General features: G+C 54.5%; 1 protein-coding gene across 2 annotated transcripts in view; it reads right to left on the reverse strand.

Annotated features, from left to right (window-relative positions):
- Positions 1 to 504: 504 nt before the first annotated feature.
- Positions 505 to 20,080, reverse strand: part of CABIN1 (calcineurin binding protein 1) — a 201,388-nt gene continuing 181,812 nt past the window's right edge. For both annotated transcript variants that reach the window (XM_054690511.1, XM_054690510.1), the window contains exons 30-37: positions 15,755 to 15,918; positions 14,972 to 15,068; positions 13,499 to 14,152; positions 11,901 to 11,975; positions 7,533 to 7,815; positions 2,529 to 2,693; positions 1,191 to 1,417; positions 505 to 1,075 (exon numbers count right to left, since the gene is read on the reverse strand). In XM_054690511.1, the coding sequence (XP_054546486.1) occupies positions 932 to 1,075; positions 1,191 to 1,417; positions 2,529 to 2,693; positions 7,533 to 7,815; positions 11,901 to 11,975; positions 13,499 to 14,152; positions 14,972 to 15,068; positions 15,755 to 15,918 (1,809 nt within the window). In that variant the 3' untranslated portion in view covers positions 505 to 931. The remainder of the gene's footprint in view (positions 1,076 to 1,190; positions 1,418 to 2,528; positions 2,694 to 7,532; positions 7,816 to 11,900; positions 11,976 to 13,498; positions 14,153 to 14,971; positions 15,069 to 15,754; positions 15,919 to 20,080) is intronic.

A 20,080-nucleotide genomic window follows, 5' to 3' on the forward strand; every position in this document is an offset into this window, starting at 1 on the left:
TTCTGTTGCCACCTTTCAAAAAGTCTTAGACTTAGATTTTGAATAGGGCCCTGTATTTCTTTCTTGCAGTGAGTCCACAACTTATGTGACTGGCACTGTCAGAGGGTGAGGAGTGTGGCGGGAGGCCCAGGCCCAACCTTTCCTTTCCCAGCACACACTTCCTGGCACAGATATCCAGCCCCAGGGTCCCAGGCAGCAATTCAGCAAGGCCCGGATGCTTCCTGCCCCCCTCTACCTCCCTCTACCCACATCCCAGTGGGATTCACACTCGAATTTCTGCATTCTTAGGGGAACAATCCCACCAACCCCCCACCACCCATGTTTAGTCTTAGGCCTGGTCAGTCTCAGCTGGGTCTCCCAGCTTGACTCCGGGCTGTGCCCACCTCTCACCCCACTGACCCCCATCCTAACCTGCTTCCTGGGATGCCTGAGGGCAGGGCCCTGATCTGTGGGACGAGTCCCAGACACACCTGACAGCAATCCACTGGGTAGGCCTGAGCCCCAACCCCAGTCCCTCAGGGTGAACAAAAAGATAAAGACAACTGTTCCATCTTTATTAGAAAAGAAACCAAAAAAAGGAAGGTGGGGTGAGCCCAACCCTAAATGAACCCTCCACTGTGACACAGGTAGAGCCCAGCTTGTCCGAGTGTGCAGGCGTGACACGGTCACCTGTGCTGGATGTAGGCTTGTTACAAAGTTTTCCCTGCTGTGCAAACTGTGTCCTGTTCGTCTTCCTGTGGCTGGCCTTGGCCTCCTCTGGGCCCCCATGCGGTGGGCACAGCCCCAGGCCCAGGCAGGCAGGGAAGATGCCACATAGAGGGAGGCTGGGCAGAATGTGGGGCTGAGTGAGGAAGGGCGCCCCATGCGGGTTCTTGGCCTTGCCAGGGGCCCAGCAGTGACTAGGCCGAGGCAGGTGGGCGGCCCCCACCCCTCAGATGTCCATGTAGTCGTCATCCTCATCGGTCTCACTCTCCAGCGAGGACTCCTGGCTCGAGGTCTCTAGGATCTCCAGGGCCGGCTGGCACAGGCTCTCCTTTCTCACATTGGCGGCCGACTGGGCAGACAGGATGGCTGACTGCAGAGACAGGCCAGGGCAGGGCACTGGTCAGGGATGTGGGTCTGGCCCCACAACCCCTGTAGCCTGTGCCCCCGCCCATGCTCTCCCCACCCCACCGAGCACCCGACGTCACCTTCAGCTTCTGCTTGGTCTCCTCCGAGATGCTGCCTTTGGGCGAGAGCAGAGTCGGGGTGGGTGGTGTAACGGTGATCTCAGGGGGAAACTTGGTGGCAGCCGAGGGGATGACCAGCTTTGGCATATTGGGCAGGAGGCGTGACTTGGCCCTGCCCGGCTCTGATTTGCCTGGATGGTCCTCGGGTGGCTGGGCACTCCCACCGCTGGGGACCTTGGAGCTGGTGACTGTGGGGTGGACCGTGGGGGCTGAGTCTAGACTGCAGCCTCTTGGCTCTACCTGCCCTCCTCAACTCAGCTCTCAGTTCCCCCTTGGAAAGACAGAAGCTCCAAGAACCTCCCCTTCCTGCTGGGTCAGACTACTGGTGCCTTCGCTCAGCCCTTTCTGTACAGACCCGGAAGTCTCTAGGTCTCCTCCTGTCTCTCACTTGCCTCCCTGGCTGTTTGGTTCTGGCACTGGGGTATAGGGCATGGGAACTGCCCCCCATGCCCCAAGAGTACCCTGCACTCTGGGAACCCAGGAGCTGGGACACGGGCGAGCCTCCTGAGCCTTCCCAAGGATTCCACAGGCCTTCAAGGCCTTAAATACAGTAACAGTGCTATTCCCCAACCATCCCAGGGTATTCACACAGCAAGGAGAACGCAAGGCCCAGAGCCCAGGGCGCCCACTGTCCCCAAGGCTTCAGGGCAAGTGCTGTCTTTACTAGAGCCTGGAGGCAGCAGTTCCAGGATTGGCTGCCTCCTCTAGGGAGCTGAACGAGTGGGAGTCACCCTGCTCTGGCTGGTGTCCACATTCCTCCACAGCCCCATGGCTTTAAAAGGAGCGGGGCTGGCTCCCTGGGCCTGGCACTAGTCCCTGTTTTCCTGAGTGGGGTCTACGAAAGGCCCTCGTCCTGAGGAGTCCCTGAAGGGCTTGGCTGGTTGGAAGTGATGACCCAAGACTGGAGCTGGGCTCTGACATGCTGGAGCTGGGCTCTGACATGGACGCCTATCTAGTCCAGCCTGATCCGGCCACCCCTCTTAGACTCCTCCCGCCATGTGCCTGCCCCTCCCATCCCACAGCTAAGCAGCCTCAGACAAAGCTCTACAATGGGCCTAGCTGTTTCCCTCAGAGAAGCTGAGGGTGGCATGAGGGGCTCTTGGGACCTTTCTCCCTTCCCTCCCTCTCTATTCCACCCTCACCAAGCCCTCAGCTGGGTCTCGCTGCCGGCCCGCTTTCTACCTTATCCCCATGGCCAGCTTTCAGGTGCACCCTTGAGGGTAGGGAGGGGCCTCTGTTGGGAAACCCATCCTGTGGAGGCCCAGGGGGCAGTGCTGGGCTACCCCTGATTAGACTTACCCTGACTGTAGGTGGGCTCAGTGCCTGTCCGGGGGGCAGTCTCTGATGGCCAGCAGTGTAGCTCTGCTGGGAGGACCTCAGGGGCCATCTTCACCTGCACACTATGTCCTGGTTCCTGGGGCGGGAAGTTGGAACCCTCTGCCCTTGCTGCCAGCTCTTCTCTCTCTGTGCGACACAGGGCAGCTGTGTGTTAAGTCCTCACCCAGCCCCCTGCACAGGGTGCTCCATCCCTCCCTCCTTCTGTGACACCCAATAGGGCACCCTGACTGAGATGGCTCCTCACCCCCACCTGAGCAGCCTGGGGACCAGAGGGGGCTCCTCTGGATAATCACCTGCATGGAGCTGGGGGGACAGGCTCCCCATCCTGGATCTCTATATATCTGACACAGAGCGGTAACACTGAGACTTCATGGTCCCAGTGTCCCTTCAATCACCAGCACGGAGCTGTCAGAAGTAGGCTCACAAGCTCTCCTTATGGGAGTGACAATCAAACAAAACCAAGGAACCCAACGAAGACCAAAGCGGACTGAGTGGAATGCCGGCAACAAGCTCTCTTGCCAGGCCACACCTTCCCTGGCACAAGGCAGGGGCCAGGAATTGGCCTCAATCCTGCCAAGGCCTGCCTGGGCCTGAGCAGCAAAGGCTGTGCCTACGGCAGCCAGCCAGGCTGTTAGTCAGCACTGGCCTGCTGGCTCCCAGGCCTTCCAGGCCCTGCCTCCACCCTCCCCTTGGCCTCTAGCTGTGTCAGGTCTTTTTGTCGGTTCCTGATGTTGCATTCCTCTTGTTCTGGCCTAGAATCTCTGTACACACTGGCTGGCATGCCACTACCCTTCCACTTGCCCACTTTGCCCATCACATTCCTTCTGGCAGGAGTGTCCTCCCCCTCTTCTAGAAGGTAAAGCTATTCCTCCACACTCCCTTAAAGCCAGGCAGCTCCTGAAAAGGGGACAAAGGCAGGACCACTGAACAATTTCTGCCTTGGCCTCCCGCCTGCTGGCTTCCAGCTCCTGTAGGACAGAGCATCCCTACCTGCCTGAGGTTCTCCACCTCATGAGCCACTCCCTCCCTTCCTCTCCTCACTGCCTGATAATCAGTCACAGGCTCTTTGTCCTTAAGCTCCAGACCCCAATGCAATGGCAGGCAGGGATAAGCACCCAGGAAGGCTCCTCCAGTCGCAGCCCTCCTGAAGCAGTTATTCCCTGAAGATCAGGCTGTGGGTGGGGTGGGTGGCTTCCAGGCTGAGGATTCCATAGAATAAGCCTGTGCTGAGGTAGGGCCAGCACACCCTGGGCCTGATTGGAGAGTGAGACTGCCCTGGAGGGGTTGGCGGGGGTGGGGGGGTGTGGGTCAGGGTGGCTCTCTCCTGCCCCAGGCACTGTCTGCCCTTGCCAGGCTCTTCCTTCTTTAAGGACTGCCAGGAGGAGACGGGGCACTTGGGGCAGGGGTGTCTAGGCCAGATGGTCCCTCCTCTCTGTCATTGTATCATTGTTAAATTAAAAAACCCAAGCCCCCATTCCTTGCTCAGCAGGCAAATCCGAGAGGCTTGAATGGATAAAGGGAGTAAATGGAGCTGCCAAAGGGAACCTGGACTGAAGGGCTGATGATTCTCGATGCTAATTCAGATCACCAGCCAGGACACACCCAAGACTAGTTACCCTAACCAGTCAATGGTGCCTGGAGTGTAAACAGAGCCTCGGGACCCTCACTATCTTCACAACAGACCTATCTCTGAGTGTATTTCAGTAACTCCACCTGTTCAGTATCTATTCTGTCTCTGGTGAATTCTTTCACCACCACCACCCCCCACCACGCATCTGGCCCACGTCTGATTCTCCCCAACACTCTCAAGACTATCCTGGTGATCTTGTGGGGAGGACTACAAGTGGGCCTGAGGAGGAGACTTGCCTAGTGCCCTGCCTTTAGAGGAGGGCCTTCTGAGGTTTCCCTGACCACCCCTTGCCTGCCTGCCTCCTATCTCAGGTTCTCTGGCAGTGGTGAAGCACGTGGCTGGAGTTCTGTGCCAACAGGACAACTCTCCCTGCTACCCTGGGCCAGAATTCCAGTCCCCTCAACCCTATTTACTAAGTGGCAACTAGCTAAGGCAAGCACTTTCCTCACCCAGGCTGATTCACTGCCTGGAGTGTCCTTTCCAACTCCTTCCTGTTCTACTCTGCCCATCCCTTCTATCCTAGAAGACTTGACATCTTATTGAGAGGGACCCTCACTCATCCGTGGGCCAGGCACTATTTCAGCAGTCAGAGAGTGTGCATGAAACCAAGTCCTGGCCAGTGACAGGCAGATGTCCAACAAGGAGATTAAGCAGAGGTGTGGCACAGTGGGAGTGAGGGGGTGAGGAAGGGAGGGGACTGTACCAGGGCACCTTTAGGAGAAACATGATCAGGACAGGAGACTCCCAGGATGCCTTTGGTCAACTCTGAGTTCCCCCTGAGAATGAAACTGCTACAAAGGGGCCAAGGGCCCTGATGAGTCTGGCTTGAATGGGTGGATGAGATCTTTACTAGTGACCAAGGTATCCTGTCTAAAGTTCAAGGCAGATGGCACAAGTCAGGACTAGATGCTGCTGGTCACCTTCCCCTGGCTGGAGTTGGAAGGCCTATGTGAGGGGCACCCCAGTGAAGGGCAGGGTTGCTCACCCTAAGGACAGAGGCTACCCTTACTGGGGCCATCCTCACTGCTCTCTCCCAGCTTCAGCTCCAGACTTGTATGCCTTCTAATCACTGGGTGCTTTCAAGACAAAGCAGGTCCTGCCCTCCCTGTCCATCTAATCCTATACCCAGTTCTGGCTCACTGACAGATCACTTTGCCATGTTTGGGGAACTAAGACCCTGCTGGAAGGTTCCTTCCTGGTGCTTCTGTTCTGAGTATTATGGGATGCGGGCTCCAGAGAGAAAGGCCCTTCCAGCCTGACCCTGACACCACCCCAGAAAGCTCGGAGAACCATTGGGGACACCCACACCAACATAGCCAGGCAGACGGCACTAGCTCTAAGGTCCTGTGGCAGCCCTGAGACAGGCAGGTAACTCTGTGTGGTAGGTATGGAATGGCAGGAGGGCTGCTAGGGGGTGTGCTGAGTGCCTGGCCATCAGGAACAGGCCTCACAGCCAGGCCCTGCCCTCCCTGTCCATCTAATCCTATACCCAGTTCTGGGCTGACTTTCAATGTCATGCAAGAGTTCCATCCTAACAAAGGCCACTTAGTTTAGCTTTGGGGAAGTAAATAGAAAAGGATCAACTTTGCAGACTGAAGAATGTGTATGAGGAAACACATAGTAACACTGATGGCCTGCATGGGAGTGGAGGGGCTGGGTGAGTGGGGGAGGGAGGGAAGGCAGTAGGCTCCAGAGAATGGCAGCCTCCTGTACTCACACCCTGAGAAACCCTCCCATTCTGTAAAGCTAGTGTGTGGCCTGTATCAGTGAAGGTCAGTCCCTTCGGAGATTAGATTATAAAGGATAGTCTCTAAACACCTGAGTGAACCAGCTGATAGCCTGAGGTTCCTGAATTCCTGGTCCTCAGTGATTCACTGCCTGGAGTGTCCTTTCCAACTCCTTCCTGACAGGCTGAGGGGAACGGGAGGGAGGGTCTTCATGGGAGTGAGTGATTATCTCAGGTTAAGGGCTCCATCATCACTGCCCACTGAAACCACCACCACCCACCAAAATCCAGTATGGGTTTATGTTTACTTGGTTGATGGCTCAATTTACTATCTCCAAGCATTATCCTGAATCCTGCAGAGCCTTACCTCCATCATATATATACATGGTATGCTGGAAACAGATACGATGAGATACACAGAAAGAAAAAGAAACAGCCAGGGTCGCCTGGTGGTGGAGCCACAGCATATAGTTCTTCAACTGCTCTTTGTCCTGCAGCCTTCAGAGGCTTCTCTCAGAGCAAATGGCTGCAGGAGCTGACCCAAGGGGAAAGTGATTCTTGGTCTCATGGGGCCATGACCAGTGCACTGTAATTGACTGGGCAGAGGGTCCCTACATTTCCATGATCTTCACAACAAACAGACGGCCTCAGGAGAAATATTGGTGTTGATGCTCAAATTGGGAAAGAGCCCACACAGGAAGGACAGGCAGAGTAGCCTGTGGGGTGGAACTCCTGGGTCACAGCTGCCCAGAACTTTGAGGTCTGGCTATCCCATCATACAGCTGGGACAGGAAATGGCACAACTAAGGCTTACAGCTGAAAGCAGCAGCCCCAGATGTGGGCTTCCACTTGAAACTGTGACAGGGAGGACAGGCAAGCCTGGTCTTGACAGGAACCCAGGTCAGGTCTGTGGAGCAGGGCAGGAAACGCGGGGGGAGTGTCTGAAATAGAGGGTCAGATGGCACCTTGCCCTCCCTTCTTGCCCACTGGGCTTTTTGAGGTACTCTCAGGAAAGCCTGGTCTGCCTGCTGGTTCTGTCCTTGGGCTGCTATTCCCAGTGGCAGGCTGGGTGTTAGGAGGAACCAGCCCTCTCTCCTCCACCCTTACGGAGCCTCTCAGGCCCTTGCCCTGTCCCTTTCTCTTCACAAGTCACCCCTGCTGCTCCTGGTGGGTTTCCATTTGCCTTGTCCCATCAGGCACCTGGCGGCAGCTCTTAGAGATGGGAGGTCTCATGTGTGCCCAGGGTCAGGACCCCTCAAGAGCAGTGACAAACACACTGATGTTGGCCCTCTCCCACTCCTCTCCACATTTGACTTTTACAGGCAGAGAGACAGAGACAACAGAGAGTTAGGTTAAGAGAGGTGAGCACAGAATGTGTCTACCTGCGGCAAGCTGATGAACAGATCGGTAGGACCTACCCCCAGGATTTCTATGCCTTGTTTCTCAAGGATCACCAGACGGGGGGGGGGGGGGGGGTGACTCCTGTCTCCCTCTGCCATCACCATGCACTCTCCATGCAAGCAGGACTTGCTGCCTCCAGATGGCAGCAACCTGGCCCAGCTCTCACCCAGCAAGGCCTCATACCCCAGGTGGGCAAGACAGGACTCACCTGGGCCCAGAGAAACCATGCTGGGGGTGGCCTCAGGCCTGTGTGGTTGGGGGTGATCAGGATCCTTGGATGGTTCTGGGGTAGAGGCTGACGCTGAGGGAGGGCAGGTGATGACAGCTGTGGTGGCAGTTGGCACAGGGCGAGGCCTGGTGTGGGTGTCACTGGGCTGCTGGAGAGTGTCGAGCGGCACAGGGTCAGGGGCTGTGGGGGCTATGGTTGCAGGGAAGAAGTTCTCTCGGCTGTCCTTGGGGTGCTTTGGGGTAGTGGGAGTGTCCCCTGTGGCCTGTGAGGAAAAAGGAAAGGTGAGGAAGGGCAGTTGGGAAGCCCTATTTGGGCTGGGACTGCCAACCTGGCTCTCTTTTTTTCCCCCCAAAATCCCGTTTTTTTTTTTTTTTTAATTTTTAAATTTTTTGAACAATATTTGCTTCCCCCACCCCCTCAGGTTGAGTCCCCATAGAATTTCCTTCCCCAAGGCACTCATGCACCATCGCCACAGGCCCCTGTGCTCCTCCCTCCCTCTTCCTCTTCCCCTGCAGTATGTCTCTGGTTTATAGCTGTCTGTTTTTGCTTTGTTGTGTTTTGTACTGTTATTATTTTTGTTTTACACTGATGTCTTATTTGGTTCCCCTATATTCCTGTTATAAGTGAAATCATCCGATATTTTTCTTTTTCCTTCTGGCTTATTTCACTGAGCATGATCCCTTCCAGCTCCTTCCATGTTGCTGCAAATGGCATGAGTTTATCTTTTTTGATTGCTGAATAATATCCCATTGTGTATATGTACCACATCTTCTTGAGCCAGAAGAAGATGGGCATTTGGGTTGTTTCTATTTTTGTGTGGTTGGGGGTAACCAGGGTCCTTGGATGGTTCTGGGGTAGAGGCTGACGCTGAGGGAGGGCAGGTGATGACAGCTGTGGTGGCAGTTGGCACAGGGCGAGGCCTGGTGTGGGTGTCACTGGGCTGCTGGAGAGTGTCGAGCGGCACAGGGTCAGGGGCTGTGGGGGCTATTGTTGCAGGGAAGAAGTTCTCTCGACTGTCCTTGGGGTGCTTTGGGGTGGTGGGCATTTGGACATTTGGGTTGTTTCCAGGTTTTACCTATTGTACATAGTGCTGCAATAAACATAGGGGTACAGATGCTCTTTTGAATCACTGTTTTTGAGTCCTCTGGGTAGATCCCTAGTAGTGGAATTGCCGGATCGTATGGTAGCTCCATTTTTAGTAGACTGAGGAACCTCCAGACAGCTTTCCACAGTGGTTGGACCAGTTTGCACTCCCACCAGCAATGTAGGAGAGTTCCTTTTCACCGCATCCTCGTCAACATCTGTTGTTGCTTGTTTTTTTGATATGTGCCATTCTCACTGGTGTAAAGTGGTATCTCAGTGTGGTTTTGATTTGCATTTCCCTGATAAGGGATGCTGAACATTTTTTTCATATTCCTGTTGGCCATCTGCATTTCCTCTTTGGAGAAATGTCTTTTGAGTTCTTCTGCCCATTTCTTGACTGGATTGTTTATTTTGTTTTTGTTGAGCCATGTGCGTTCTTTGTATATCTTTGTGATCAGTCCCTTATCAGTTGGATGGAGTGCAAAGATTTTTTCCCAATCAGTGGGGTGTCTCTCTGTTTTGGTTAATGTCTCTTTTGCTGTACAGAAGCATTTCAGTTTGATGTAATTCCAGGTGTTTATCTTTGCCTTCACTATCACTGCTTTGGGTGATGAGTCTTTAAAGATGTTTCTGAGTGTCTTGTAGTGTTTTACCTATATTTTCTTCTATATATTTTATGGTTTCAGGTCTTATGTCCAGTTCTCTTATCCATTTTGAGTTGATTTCTGCGCATGGTGAGAGGTAGTGATCTAGTTTCATTTTTTTGCATGTGGAGGTCCAGTTTTCCCAGCACGATTTATTGAACAAACTGTCCGTGTTCCATTGCATATTCTTTGCTCCTTTGTCAAAGATTAGTTGTTCATATAAGTGTGGCTTTATTTCTGGGCTTTCTATTCAGTTCCATTGGTCTATGTGTCTGTTTTTGTTCCAATACCAAACTGTTTTAATTATTATGGCTTTGTAGTATAGCTTGAAGTTTGGAAGTGTGATACCACCTTTCTCCTTTGTTTTCATCAGTAGGGCTTTGGCTATTCGTGGGTTTTTGTGGTTCCATATGAATTTCATCCAACCTGGCTCTTAATGGCACCACAATCTGGGCCCTGCTGCTCTGCCAATAAGATCCATTAGCAGCCTTTTGGGGTTCCTCTGGTGCCAACACTGTTGAGAACCCAGAAATCTTCCTTGGGAGGATAGCCAGACCATGCTGGTGGGGACTCAGCAGAGACCTCCATGTGGTGGGGACCTCCAATCAGCCTCACTTTCCCACTCATGGGTGCCAGATGGGAGCGTTTCTAGCCGTGACTCAGGGCATGGGGTCGTAGCACTCAAGGTGGATGCTGCAGGAATGGAGGTCAGTCCTGGAGTGTGGCTTCCCAAGGGCCAATGGTGGCCAGGTTACTAGGGAGCTAGAGTGATGCTGAAAGAATCAGCTCTGGGCTCAAGGCTGCTGCCTCAGCTTGGCTAAGCAGGTTCTTTGCTCTGGTCTTGGCCTCCTCAGCAGCTCCAGGGCCACAAACCTTTGGCCTGAGGCAAGCAAGGACCTGTGTCCACACAGTTCCTTCTACCACCAGGTCACTCTCACTCCAAAACCAAAGCCTACCCTCCTTGGACAGTGATGACCATGGTTTCCCAGGGGCATGCTGAAAGGGGGAGAGGGCACCTCACAGCCTATGGAAGCAGAGGCTACAGCCTCAGGCCCCTGGTTCTGAGCACACTGGATTCTCTAAGCTGGCCCGCACCAGGGCAGGTGGAACCTTTCCCTGAGGCTGTAAGTGCAAGAGAATTCCTTGCCTGCTGGGAGACACCTTGATGCTGGGGGGCATGGCTTGCTCCCTGAAAGACCTAGTCTCTTAGCTTTTGTTCTCACTGAGATGCCTCATCCCCAGCTCCACGTGGTACATGACGGCTGCTGTGACTCTGCCATGGAGGTAGCAGCAGTGCAGAGTGTCTGTGAAGAGCCCAGTTCTACAGTGGGAGGGTAGGCAAGACCTGTTTCTCACAGGCAGTCATTTGGGGCAGGGGAAGGTTAAGTGTGTGTTCTTGTCCTCAAGAGAGCAGGCCTTAGCCACAGGTGATGGCACTGAATCTCTAGTTATGTCCAGAGCACTCTCCAGGCATGCACAGGGCACCTGGGACATGCCTTGAGCAAAACGGACACTCCCAGAGGGGACAGAGCAGCACCACACCACCTCCTCCCCAGCGCTGGGCAAAGGTGGGCCCAGGACAGCTGTGACCTACTATCCCATTCACCTTCCACAACGTGGCTTTCTAGGCTCCTCCAAGAGGTCAGGCCCCAGAAAGGTAATGAGATCTCTGGATCACAATCGCCTCATCTAAGTAATGGGACCCTCAGTACCCTCCTTTCACCTAGTCCAGAGAAGAGAAAGTTGTGTGATTCTATCACTTTAAGTAATTTAGAAGTCCACACTACAAATAGCCCTCCTCTCTCCGGAGTGGTCACTGCCCACCTGGCCCCATCTGGGTTGATGAAGTACATAGGAAGGGCTCCCTGAGTCTGAGGTCTGTACTGGGGCCACAGGGAGCTCCTCCTGTTCCACACAGCAGAGAGGCTGTGTGAAGGTCAAGTAGGCCACCACAGAAACATGGTGGCTGCATGGATCTGCAACTCCATGTACCCCACCTCCATGAACCCCCTGGGGTACATCTCTCCAGGGATTCTGGTACTTAGCTAGGGTACTGGGTCCACTTGTGTGGTCTATAGTCTGCTCAGTCAAGGTTGAATCCTTGGCTTCCTCAGACAGAGCCTTAGTGGCAGTGATGGTCCGATGCCCTCCACTCCACTGAGAGGATGTTTGTCTGGACACCCTGAGGTGTGCAGCTCCTAAGAGTGCAGTTGGATGCCCACTGCCTTGAGCTCCTGTCTCAGAGCTCCTTAATGTTGCTCTTCTCCAGGGTGCCACAGCATCAGCCAAAGGTGTTGAGGATAAGGCCTGCTCCCTTATGCTGCTGGGGTGGGAGCAATTGAGCCACACTTTGGGGACAAGAGGCCACACCTATTCAAATGTTAAGCACCAGCCTTTTTACCTAGTCAATCAGACTGTGGCCGGCCCAAACCCCACTCACTATGTACCAGTGTATCACCTGGGCTGACGGTCAACGGCTGCCGATGGGCCTGATCAACTGGTCTCTGGCCCTTCTCCCCTCAATCCATGCTGGTCATTAGAAGAGTCCCTGACTGAGACGTACCTGTTTCTCAGCTGGCGGGCCCTGCAGTTAGGCTGGCACAGGCTAGGTTGGGCTTACCTGTCTTTGGGCAGCGGCCCCAAGGTGGACCTGACAGAACTTCACAGCTTGCTCCAGTGCAGCCTCCTCGTCCACCTAAGCAAGGAAATGTTGAGGTCAGAGGGCTCCCAGAGTGTAAGGCCCAGCTTCTGTGAGCTCCCACCTTGGTGCTGACTCTCTTTCACTCCTGCCTGGGAAGCACGGGCAGATGAGTGGATACCACCCAGGGCCCTCCCTAGGACTACCACTCTGGGTCTGTCTGGTTAGGCCAAGTTCATTTCTGCAGCTTTCTTATTTCATCCTCAGGGTCTGAGGCTGGCAGGATATGTAGTCAGGATGTAGAGCCTTCTGGAATCGGAGGTTTGGGTGGTGGGCAGGTTTGATTTGATGGTCCTGGGCAGTTTCTAGTCCTGCACACTCTGCAGATCAAGAGTCCAAGGAGGGCCTCCCTGGTGGCGCAAGGGGTTAAGATGCAATCTATGAAGCTAGTCCGCAGCCACTGCAGCATGAGTTTGATCCCTGGCCAGGGAGCTACCCACATGGCACAGGAGACCTCTCCTGACTCGCCCGCTGCTCTCCTCAGCATTGTATTTCAGTCAGTCTGCCTGCTGTGTTCCCCCCCTCTGTCTCTGGTGAATCCGCTCACCCCCCACAACTCTGGCATGTACCCCAATTCTTGTATGCATAAATAAATCTTAAAAAAAAAAAAGAGTCCAAGGAATGGGGAGGGGGGAAACAGACTGGGGAGGTATGGGGGCCACTCTGTACAGTGGGTTGGGCAAGCTGCTTGGAGTGTCAGGAGCAGTCAGGCCAGAGCCTGGCAACATGGGAGAGGGCCTGTCCTCACCAGCGAGGAAAGCAGCAAATGTTTTTTTCCTAATTAATCAGCAACAAAAACAAGTAAATGTTACTATGGGATGCTGGTGAAATATCAATAAAATAGGCACTCTCAAAAAAGGCACTGCAAACTTATGCCATTTGGGAAAAAAACTACCTATTTGAGACAGTGACCATGTTTGAGCCAGTCATTGAAGTTCTGGGGATTCTTCCTCTGGAAATCGTTTTAATTAGAGAAAAAGCTCTGTGCTTAATGCCCTAAACATTTTTAAAAAGGCAGGCAAAATCAGAATGGTAAGCAAGCCCTGGTCACACAGGTCACTGCGGCCTTAAATGACAGCCACAGAGGTGTGTGAAGAAGCCACCCGATGTATCCCGACCTCGTCATCGCCACATGGTCAGAAGCCCCACCTCTCCCACTGGCTGTGGTAATATTTCTGCAGTGTGGATTTACTTCCTTTGAGGTAAAATGAATATAAACTTTGTGAAGATCACATTTTTCTTCATTTATTTTTTTTCACACATCTTCCCAGCTGTACTATGGAATAATTGACAAATAAAAATATAATGTATCTAAAATGTACAATGTGAGTCAACACGCTCCTTGTTTTTTGATTCTAAATGTGTGGTGTGCTCACTGCAGAAAACCTAAATGCAGAAGTGAGCACAGGAATGGAATGGGAATGACACCCAACATCCACCCCCAGGTACCACCTTGGACAGACAAGGACCCTCCATGAGAACAGGGGCACTGCACCCACATCCTCCCCATAGCCACTCACCTGCTTGATGAGCATGTAGGTCTCTGACATGATCCTTTCAATGCGTCCCAGATCATAGGCCACCCCCTTCTGACCCTGCTGCCATACACGATAGGCATCTAGCAGGAGCGTCTTGCCCGACTCTGTGTCCTCCAGGAGTTTCCTCTTGCGGCTGGGCCGTGGGGGTGTCTCCTCTGGGTGGCTGCCCCCTCTGGCTGTGGTGGCAGTGGCGATGGGCTGGGCTGGGATAAGCAGGCTGGGCTGTTGCCGGGCACTGATGCTCAGTTCCTCCAGGGACAGTTCAGTGGGCCGGCTCTCAGGGCCGCGGTCCCGTGGGGGGCGGCCTTGTGCCTGGGCTGGTGCCCGCTCTAAATCCCAACGGCGAGTGGTAGTCTCACCAGTGTCCATGAGCTCTGTGGGACCCGCCCGGGGGCTATCCTTGTTCTTCTGCTCCCCACCCTGTTCTACACTGTCCCCTGAATCCACAGGTCGGTGGCTGAGCGGGCCCACTCTGCCCCCTGGCTCTGCCCCTGGTCCTGAGTCATCAGCCAGAGCGGGCTTCTTGGAGTTGGGGAGGCCATCCTGGCCATCTTCAGGACTGGCCTTGTGGGAGACATCGGTGGTCATCCTGGCTCCCAGGATACCACAGGCCTTGGATCCTGGGCGCTCTGATCCCTACGAGGAAACCGAGGATCAAAGACTCTATATTGGTGTCCCCCTGACAGCAAAGCACCCCTAGGCACCAGGGGTGCCCACTCTGGGTCTACCCATCTTTGGGCTTCTAGACGGGTGGATGGGACTCTGAAGGTGGTGCTGATCTAGAAGAATCGGCCTGGGCCACTAATATGGCTCTCCTCTAAATGTGAATCTCAGGGCAGCCCTGAACTGTCCCTGATAGGGCTACCAAGGGCCATCCCCCAAAGGCCACCAAGTATTCTTGCTGCAGAGTCCAGTGCTCCTGTCCTGTCCTTCCACATAGAGGACACAAAGGGTGCAGCCATGAGCCACAGTACCATGGGCCAGTCAGTGCTACTGGGTAGGGGGGGACTGTAGCTGGACTGGACTGTCCTGGCTCAGGTCCCAACCTCCCTACCTGCTGGGCTATAACCTGATCTCCTGGGCCTCAAGTGCTCAGCTGTGAAACAGGGCAAGGAATATACCTGCCTTAGAGGGTGTGAAGGGGCCTTGTGTGTACTGTGCTCTGAGGCCAGGGTGAGAGTGAGGGGATGGTGAATGGCCAACTTGCCATCTGCTTCTTTATCAGAGCTGAGCTTTCCCTGCCAGGAAAGCCTGGGCAGGGCCTGCTGCTCAGGGACCAGCCTTAGGAGTGTTGCTGTGGGCCTTACTGATCACAAGTCCACATCTGTCTCACTAAATGCCTTCCCCAGGTGGAGAGGTAGGAGAATGCTACTTCCCAGGTGGGGATGCAGGGACCTAAGGGACCAGGACGTAGCAGAGAAGGTCCTGAAAGAAAGGAGGGCGGTGGTGGCGTACCTCTGCGAGCTCACTCAGTGTGTCCTCCAATACCTTCACGGTGAGGATGAAGGCCCGCTGTGCCAGGACTTGACGGTCAGCATCTCGAAGATACTTCCTGTGGGCAGAAACAGGTGGCCAGAGAGGATGAGAGTGTCAGGCCCACACAGCACCACTAGGTGGTGGTCCTTGCCCCTCCCTGCCCTGAGTATGCCTGCTGGTCACTCAGCCTCCCACTTGTCTACCTGTCTGAGCTCAGTGAGAGCTGGGGGCCAATGAGTTCTCTCCAGTGCACACAGATATGTCTCCAGTGTACATCCGGCCCCAGGTGGAGACTCCTCCCTAGCTACTGAAGACTCACAGCTGGGCCAGACCAAGTTTCTTCCAGGATACCCCGTTCCTTATGAAGGGTGGCTGCAGCAGATGTCCCTTGGTCCTGTCTGCCCTACCCTTTCTGGTAGAGATCCTTCTTTACCTCTGGGGGCAGGCTCCTATTGTCCAGCTCGTTATTTCTGGCCTGTCTGGGTGACTTCATTTGGATACCTCTTTACCCATAACCTGAGAGCCCTGAGATGGGGAGAAGCAGGAAGGAAGGACAGGTTGGCTTGTCCAGATTATCAATGTTTGGAGAGACTGCAGCTGAGGTACCCAGGGCACAGGGGGTGGTATTTAGGTTCCAGAGACCGGGATAGAGAGGCCCCTGGGGAGAAAGGCTGGCTTGGGCTCCCTGACCACCGAAGAGACATCCTGCGGGGCTGAGTGCATGCAGGGCTGGGCCGTGCCAGGCCGGGTGGTGGCACTCACTTGCCCTGGTCCGGGGTCCGCTGCAGCATGGAGGACACCTTCAGCAGGGTGCTGTGGTCCCGGAGCTGGGCCAGCACCTTGAGCAGCAGCACGATGGAGCGGTTCATGTGCCAGGCGAAGCTGCCCGGCCGGTCGATTTCATCCACAGGGATCCTCCAGATGCCCTGTGAGAGTGATGGGGTGGATATGTGAGGGGGGGGGGTGTTCTGCCCAATCACAAACTCACTGGATGCTCTTCAGAGAGGAGCGGAGTAAGGCCACTGCCACAATGCCCCCACAAATGGCAGCACACCACACATGCACTTTCCACACCCTCTTCTTCTGAATGGCTGCCCGGCTCATGTTTACTTGATTTATCCTCTATGGGAAGCACGCAGGTCTGCTTGAGTTAACGCAGCAATGATAGGGAAAGACCCAGCGCCCATGCACCTCTACACAGGTGCCGATTCAACCGTAAGGACAAATCCTAAGGAGAATGAGTGGATCAAAAGGCAGCTGCCATGAAGTTCTGGCATCTCTTGCATGCCAGTGTCTGGCATGGGACTACTTCCGTGCACTTCCTACCACAGCACCAGAGCTCTCAGGGGTAGGCTGAAAACAACCTACAGCTCCCAGGATACCTGAGTTCCCCACCTTTGTCTAGCAGTTTACTTCAGCTGGAAGCCCTCCCCCCTATATCTTGCCCATCCAATCCCACTATCTGGGAAGGCTGAGCTGGTGCCAAGATAGCTCTAGAGAGCCCCACCAATATCTCCCTGAGTTTGGCCTATGTGGGCACCCCAGCCATCAGCAGCTCCAGGGTCTGGTTCCCTATGGTACCCCCATAACTACTTTACTACAGTCAACATATGGAGGAAAGGATGGTGGAGGGAGTGAATGACAAGTGAAGAGGTCACACCTTCTGGGCAAGCCTAAGGCTGCTGTGCCTTGACATTAAGAATCATGTCTCTGAGGGGCCTCCCTGGTGGCGCAAGCGGTTACGTGTCAGCACTATGAAGCTATCTGCAGCTACTACAGTATAAGTCTGATCCCTGGCTGGCCAGGGAGCAGCCCACATGGTGCAGCAGACCTCTCCTGACTCGCCCGCTGCTCCCCTCAGCAGTATGTTTCAGTCAATACGCCTGTTCTGCTCCCCAGTCTGTCTCTGGTGAATCCTCTCACCCCCCACACCTCTGGCCTATACCCCAGCTCTTATAATGCATAAATAAATAAATCTTTAAAAAAATAAAAAAAAGAATCATCTCTCTGAAACAGGAGCTCCCAGTCTGAAAAAAGTTGGCCAGCTCCAAATGGGTGCCTACAGCTAACACTCTAGAAAAATCTGTCCAGGGTGATGCCACCTCTGCCACATGAACCCCACAATTAGGTATCCAGGCAGTGCTAGTTGACTGCCATGCCCATACTATTTCAGCAGCCCAAGAAGGGAGCCAGGGCACCTCTAGCCCTGAGCAGCTCAGGTGGAGCTTAAAACCTCACCTGAGGAGCTTAAAACCTCAACTCTAGTCCCTGAGGCTGCTACATTGAGTCACTGGGCTCACAATGGATATGGAGAGACCACTTCGGCAGGTTAGGAGGATTATGTAGAGGCAGTGCCCAGTCAGCTCTCCTGCATCCTCCCAAGCCCAGCTGTAATGTCATTTCCTCTCTGAAGCCCTCCTAGCTTGCAGCCCTCCTTTGACTGCCAGGACCACTTAAGGTCAGCCCCTCAGGTGGTCAGGAGGTATGAGTATGTCCTAGGCAGGAGCAGGTCTTTTTCAGCTCAGGCCCTCAGAACCCTGAACCAAAGCTAGCAGAGCAGACAAGGTACCCAGCATGAGAAAGGCTTTTTGCTGTTAGATGCCTACTTCCCCAATCCTGGATATATCCAAGGTAGGTGGGAGACAATTCTGCTCATAGTGAAATTAATGTTCTTCCAGAGCTCTGGGTGACATGTGAACCCTATATTGGGGTTCAATGGGGCTCCCCACGGAAAAAGGCAAGTCATCAACACCATAGTAGTGAGCACAGGCTAACCAGGCACTAGCAGGCCCTCAGGCTGCACATGGGAACACCGACCCAGTTCCTGGTTAGGTAAGGGCCCACCTTCTCTGGAAAAGGGGGCCAAGAAGGCACTGCTAGAGATAAAACACACTGGTCCTCTGCAGGGAGGCCACACAGGCACTGCAGACTTCTCAGATAGTGGGGTATAGGTGGGCCCCCTGCAGCAAAAGATACTGGGTGGGATGTGCCTAAAAGAGCCAATGATTATATTGAACCCCCACCCCCACCCCGAGGTTAACCTGGGACTATGAGAGATGGCCTGACATAACTCCACACTGATGTGGGTCTACTGACACCCTATCTCCTTTGCCCACTCCCATGGGCCCACTCTGCCAGTCTCAGCCTCCTGCACAGCCCTCCCTACCACACCCTTCCTCCCACACCCCCTTCCTGATTCCCAAGACACTGCTCTCAGCTGGGCATAGGTTCCACAAACATGGATGTTTTTTAGCACACTTAGCAGGTAGAACCTGCTCACTGTGTAGGTGGAAACCTGAGGGCCAGGAAAGGGCGCCTCCCCCTGGCCACACTGCTGGACTGCAGCCAAGCCTAGATGGTGTGCCCGGGATTCTCTCCTGAAGTCCAGTGTGGGTGTGCCACCTCTCACCACAGACACCTCCCAGCACAGACACTGACCAATTACTGGGCTGAGCAGCCTCTCGATGACGGGCGAGGCATATCTGTGATTATTCTGGGGGCAAAGCTCAGGGCCCCGATGCCCATGGCCAGACTCTGTGGGGCTTTCCATCAAGCCTGAGGAGGGCCAGGACGCTCCCCCTGAGGGAAGGTCTAGTGTGCATCACATTTCAGGGCACAGTTTGATCCCTTCACATGAGCCCCCCCCCCTTTTTGAGAACTCCCTTTTAATCTGTTTCCTTTCTAGATATGTAGAGGCAGGTATAATATAACACCACTTATTTCAGACAGGATGGAAGAACAAACAAATTAGGCAGAGCCCATGGAAAATCAAAGGGAACCACAGACACCACAGGCCCTGGGGAGTTTCCTGTAGCCAGAGGCTAGCTAGCCTCCAGAGAGCTGGCACGAGGGTGTGGAGCCACCAGGCAGGCAGGAGCTGGCAAGCTGGTCAGCAAGCCTGCAACTCTACCATCTGCCAGAGCTGGCAGCGCTGGGCTCTGTGCTTGCAGCTAGAACCTTGATACCAGCCGCCTCAAGATGGGTAGACGTGTCCCATCCTCCACAAAGGAGAAGAAACCAAAGCACACTCCCCGGGACTGTCCCCCGATAGCCCTCCCCTACTGAGCCCAAGGAGGGCTATGAAGCCCCTGAGCGAACCAGGGAGGAGACAGGTACCAGGCAGAGGACAGCCTCATGTGTGAGCAAGAGGCACACACCATGTTGCACCTGCAGCAACAGAGGCCCCGACCAGCTCAGCCTCAAGGGCACACGTGAGGACTCAGGGAGGATGGTGGCTAGGGAAGGGTGAGCAGGACCTAATGAGAAGAGGTGGGGGCATAGTGCCTGAGTGGAGGACAGGCTGAGAGCAGATAAAGGGAAGCTAGCAGTGGGGGGCCTGAGGACAGGCCAAAGCAGGATCACAGGCAGTGAGAACAGCAGGGAACAGGGGCAGCAGGGACTGATAAGAGAAAGGCAGCGCTGATGCCAGCCTAGGGGCTAAGTTTCAGGCCCCGCCCAGCTGCCTGCCTGTCCTATTGCTCTGGCTCACCCTTCCGAGTGCCCTCTCAACTCCTGGCTGGGATGACACCTGCTTGGAGCACTGTGGGCAGAGGGGGTGCACAGCGGCAGCCTCAGAGCACTCAGAAACACTGGGCTTGTGCTAAAAGCATCTCATCTACAGCATCTCAGCCAACCTCCCAACCCACTGGAGTGGTTCTGGGCTCCTGGCTGCAAGATGAAGTCACCAAGACAGACCACCTGAATAATTCATGGAGTCCCAGACTCTGTTCTGAGAGTCTGGGACTTGATACAGGTTACCAAACCTTCTCTGCTGCCTAGCAACTGGGACATCCTCTCCTTTCTCTTGAGGAAAGAGGCTTGGAATCTGGGCCCCCAAGTAAGGGGTATGGAGACAGGGCTGGCTGCCCTGGTTGGGGGCTCTAGGTGACTTTCCAGGAGAGCTGAGAGCTGGGTCAGTGGAGGGAGTGGGGTGTTACCAGGCCAGTCTGCACTTGTCTGTGAACACAATGGCAGCGGCCACTTACAAGGGTGGCTGGAAAGTAGAACGAGGGAGATGTCTGGGCAGGAAGACCATGAAGCTTGGGTTTCTGGTCACTGCAGTCTTGGCAGGGGGCACCCCAGGTGACA

Source organism: Talpa occidentalis, unplaced genomic scaffold (genome assembly GCF_014898055.3).
Source record: "Talpa occidentalis isolate TD23 unplaced genomic scaffold, MPIMG_talOcc4v2.1 talOcc4.8, whole genome shotgun sequence".
Lineage (NCBI taxonomy): Eukaryota > Metazoa > Chordata > Mammalia > Eulipotyphla > Talpidae > Talpa > Talpa occidentalis.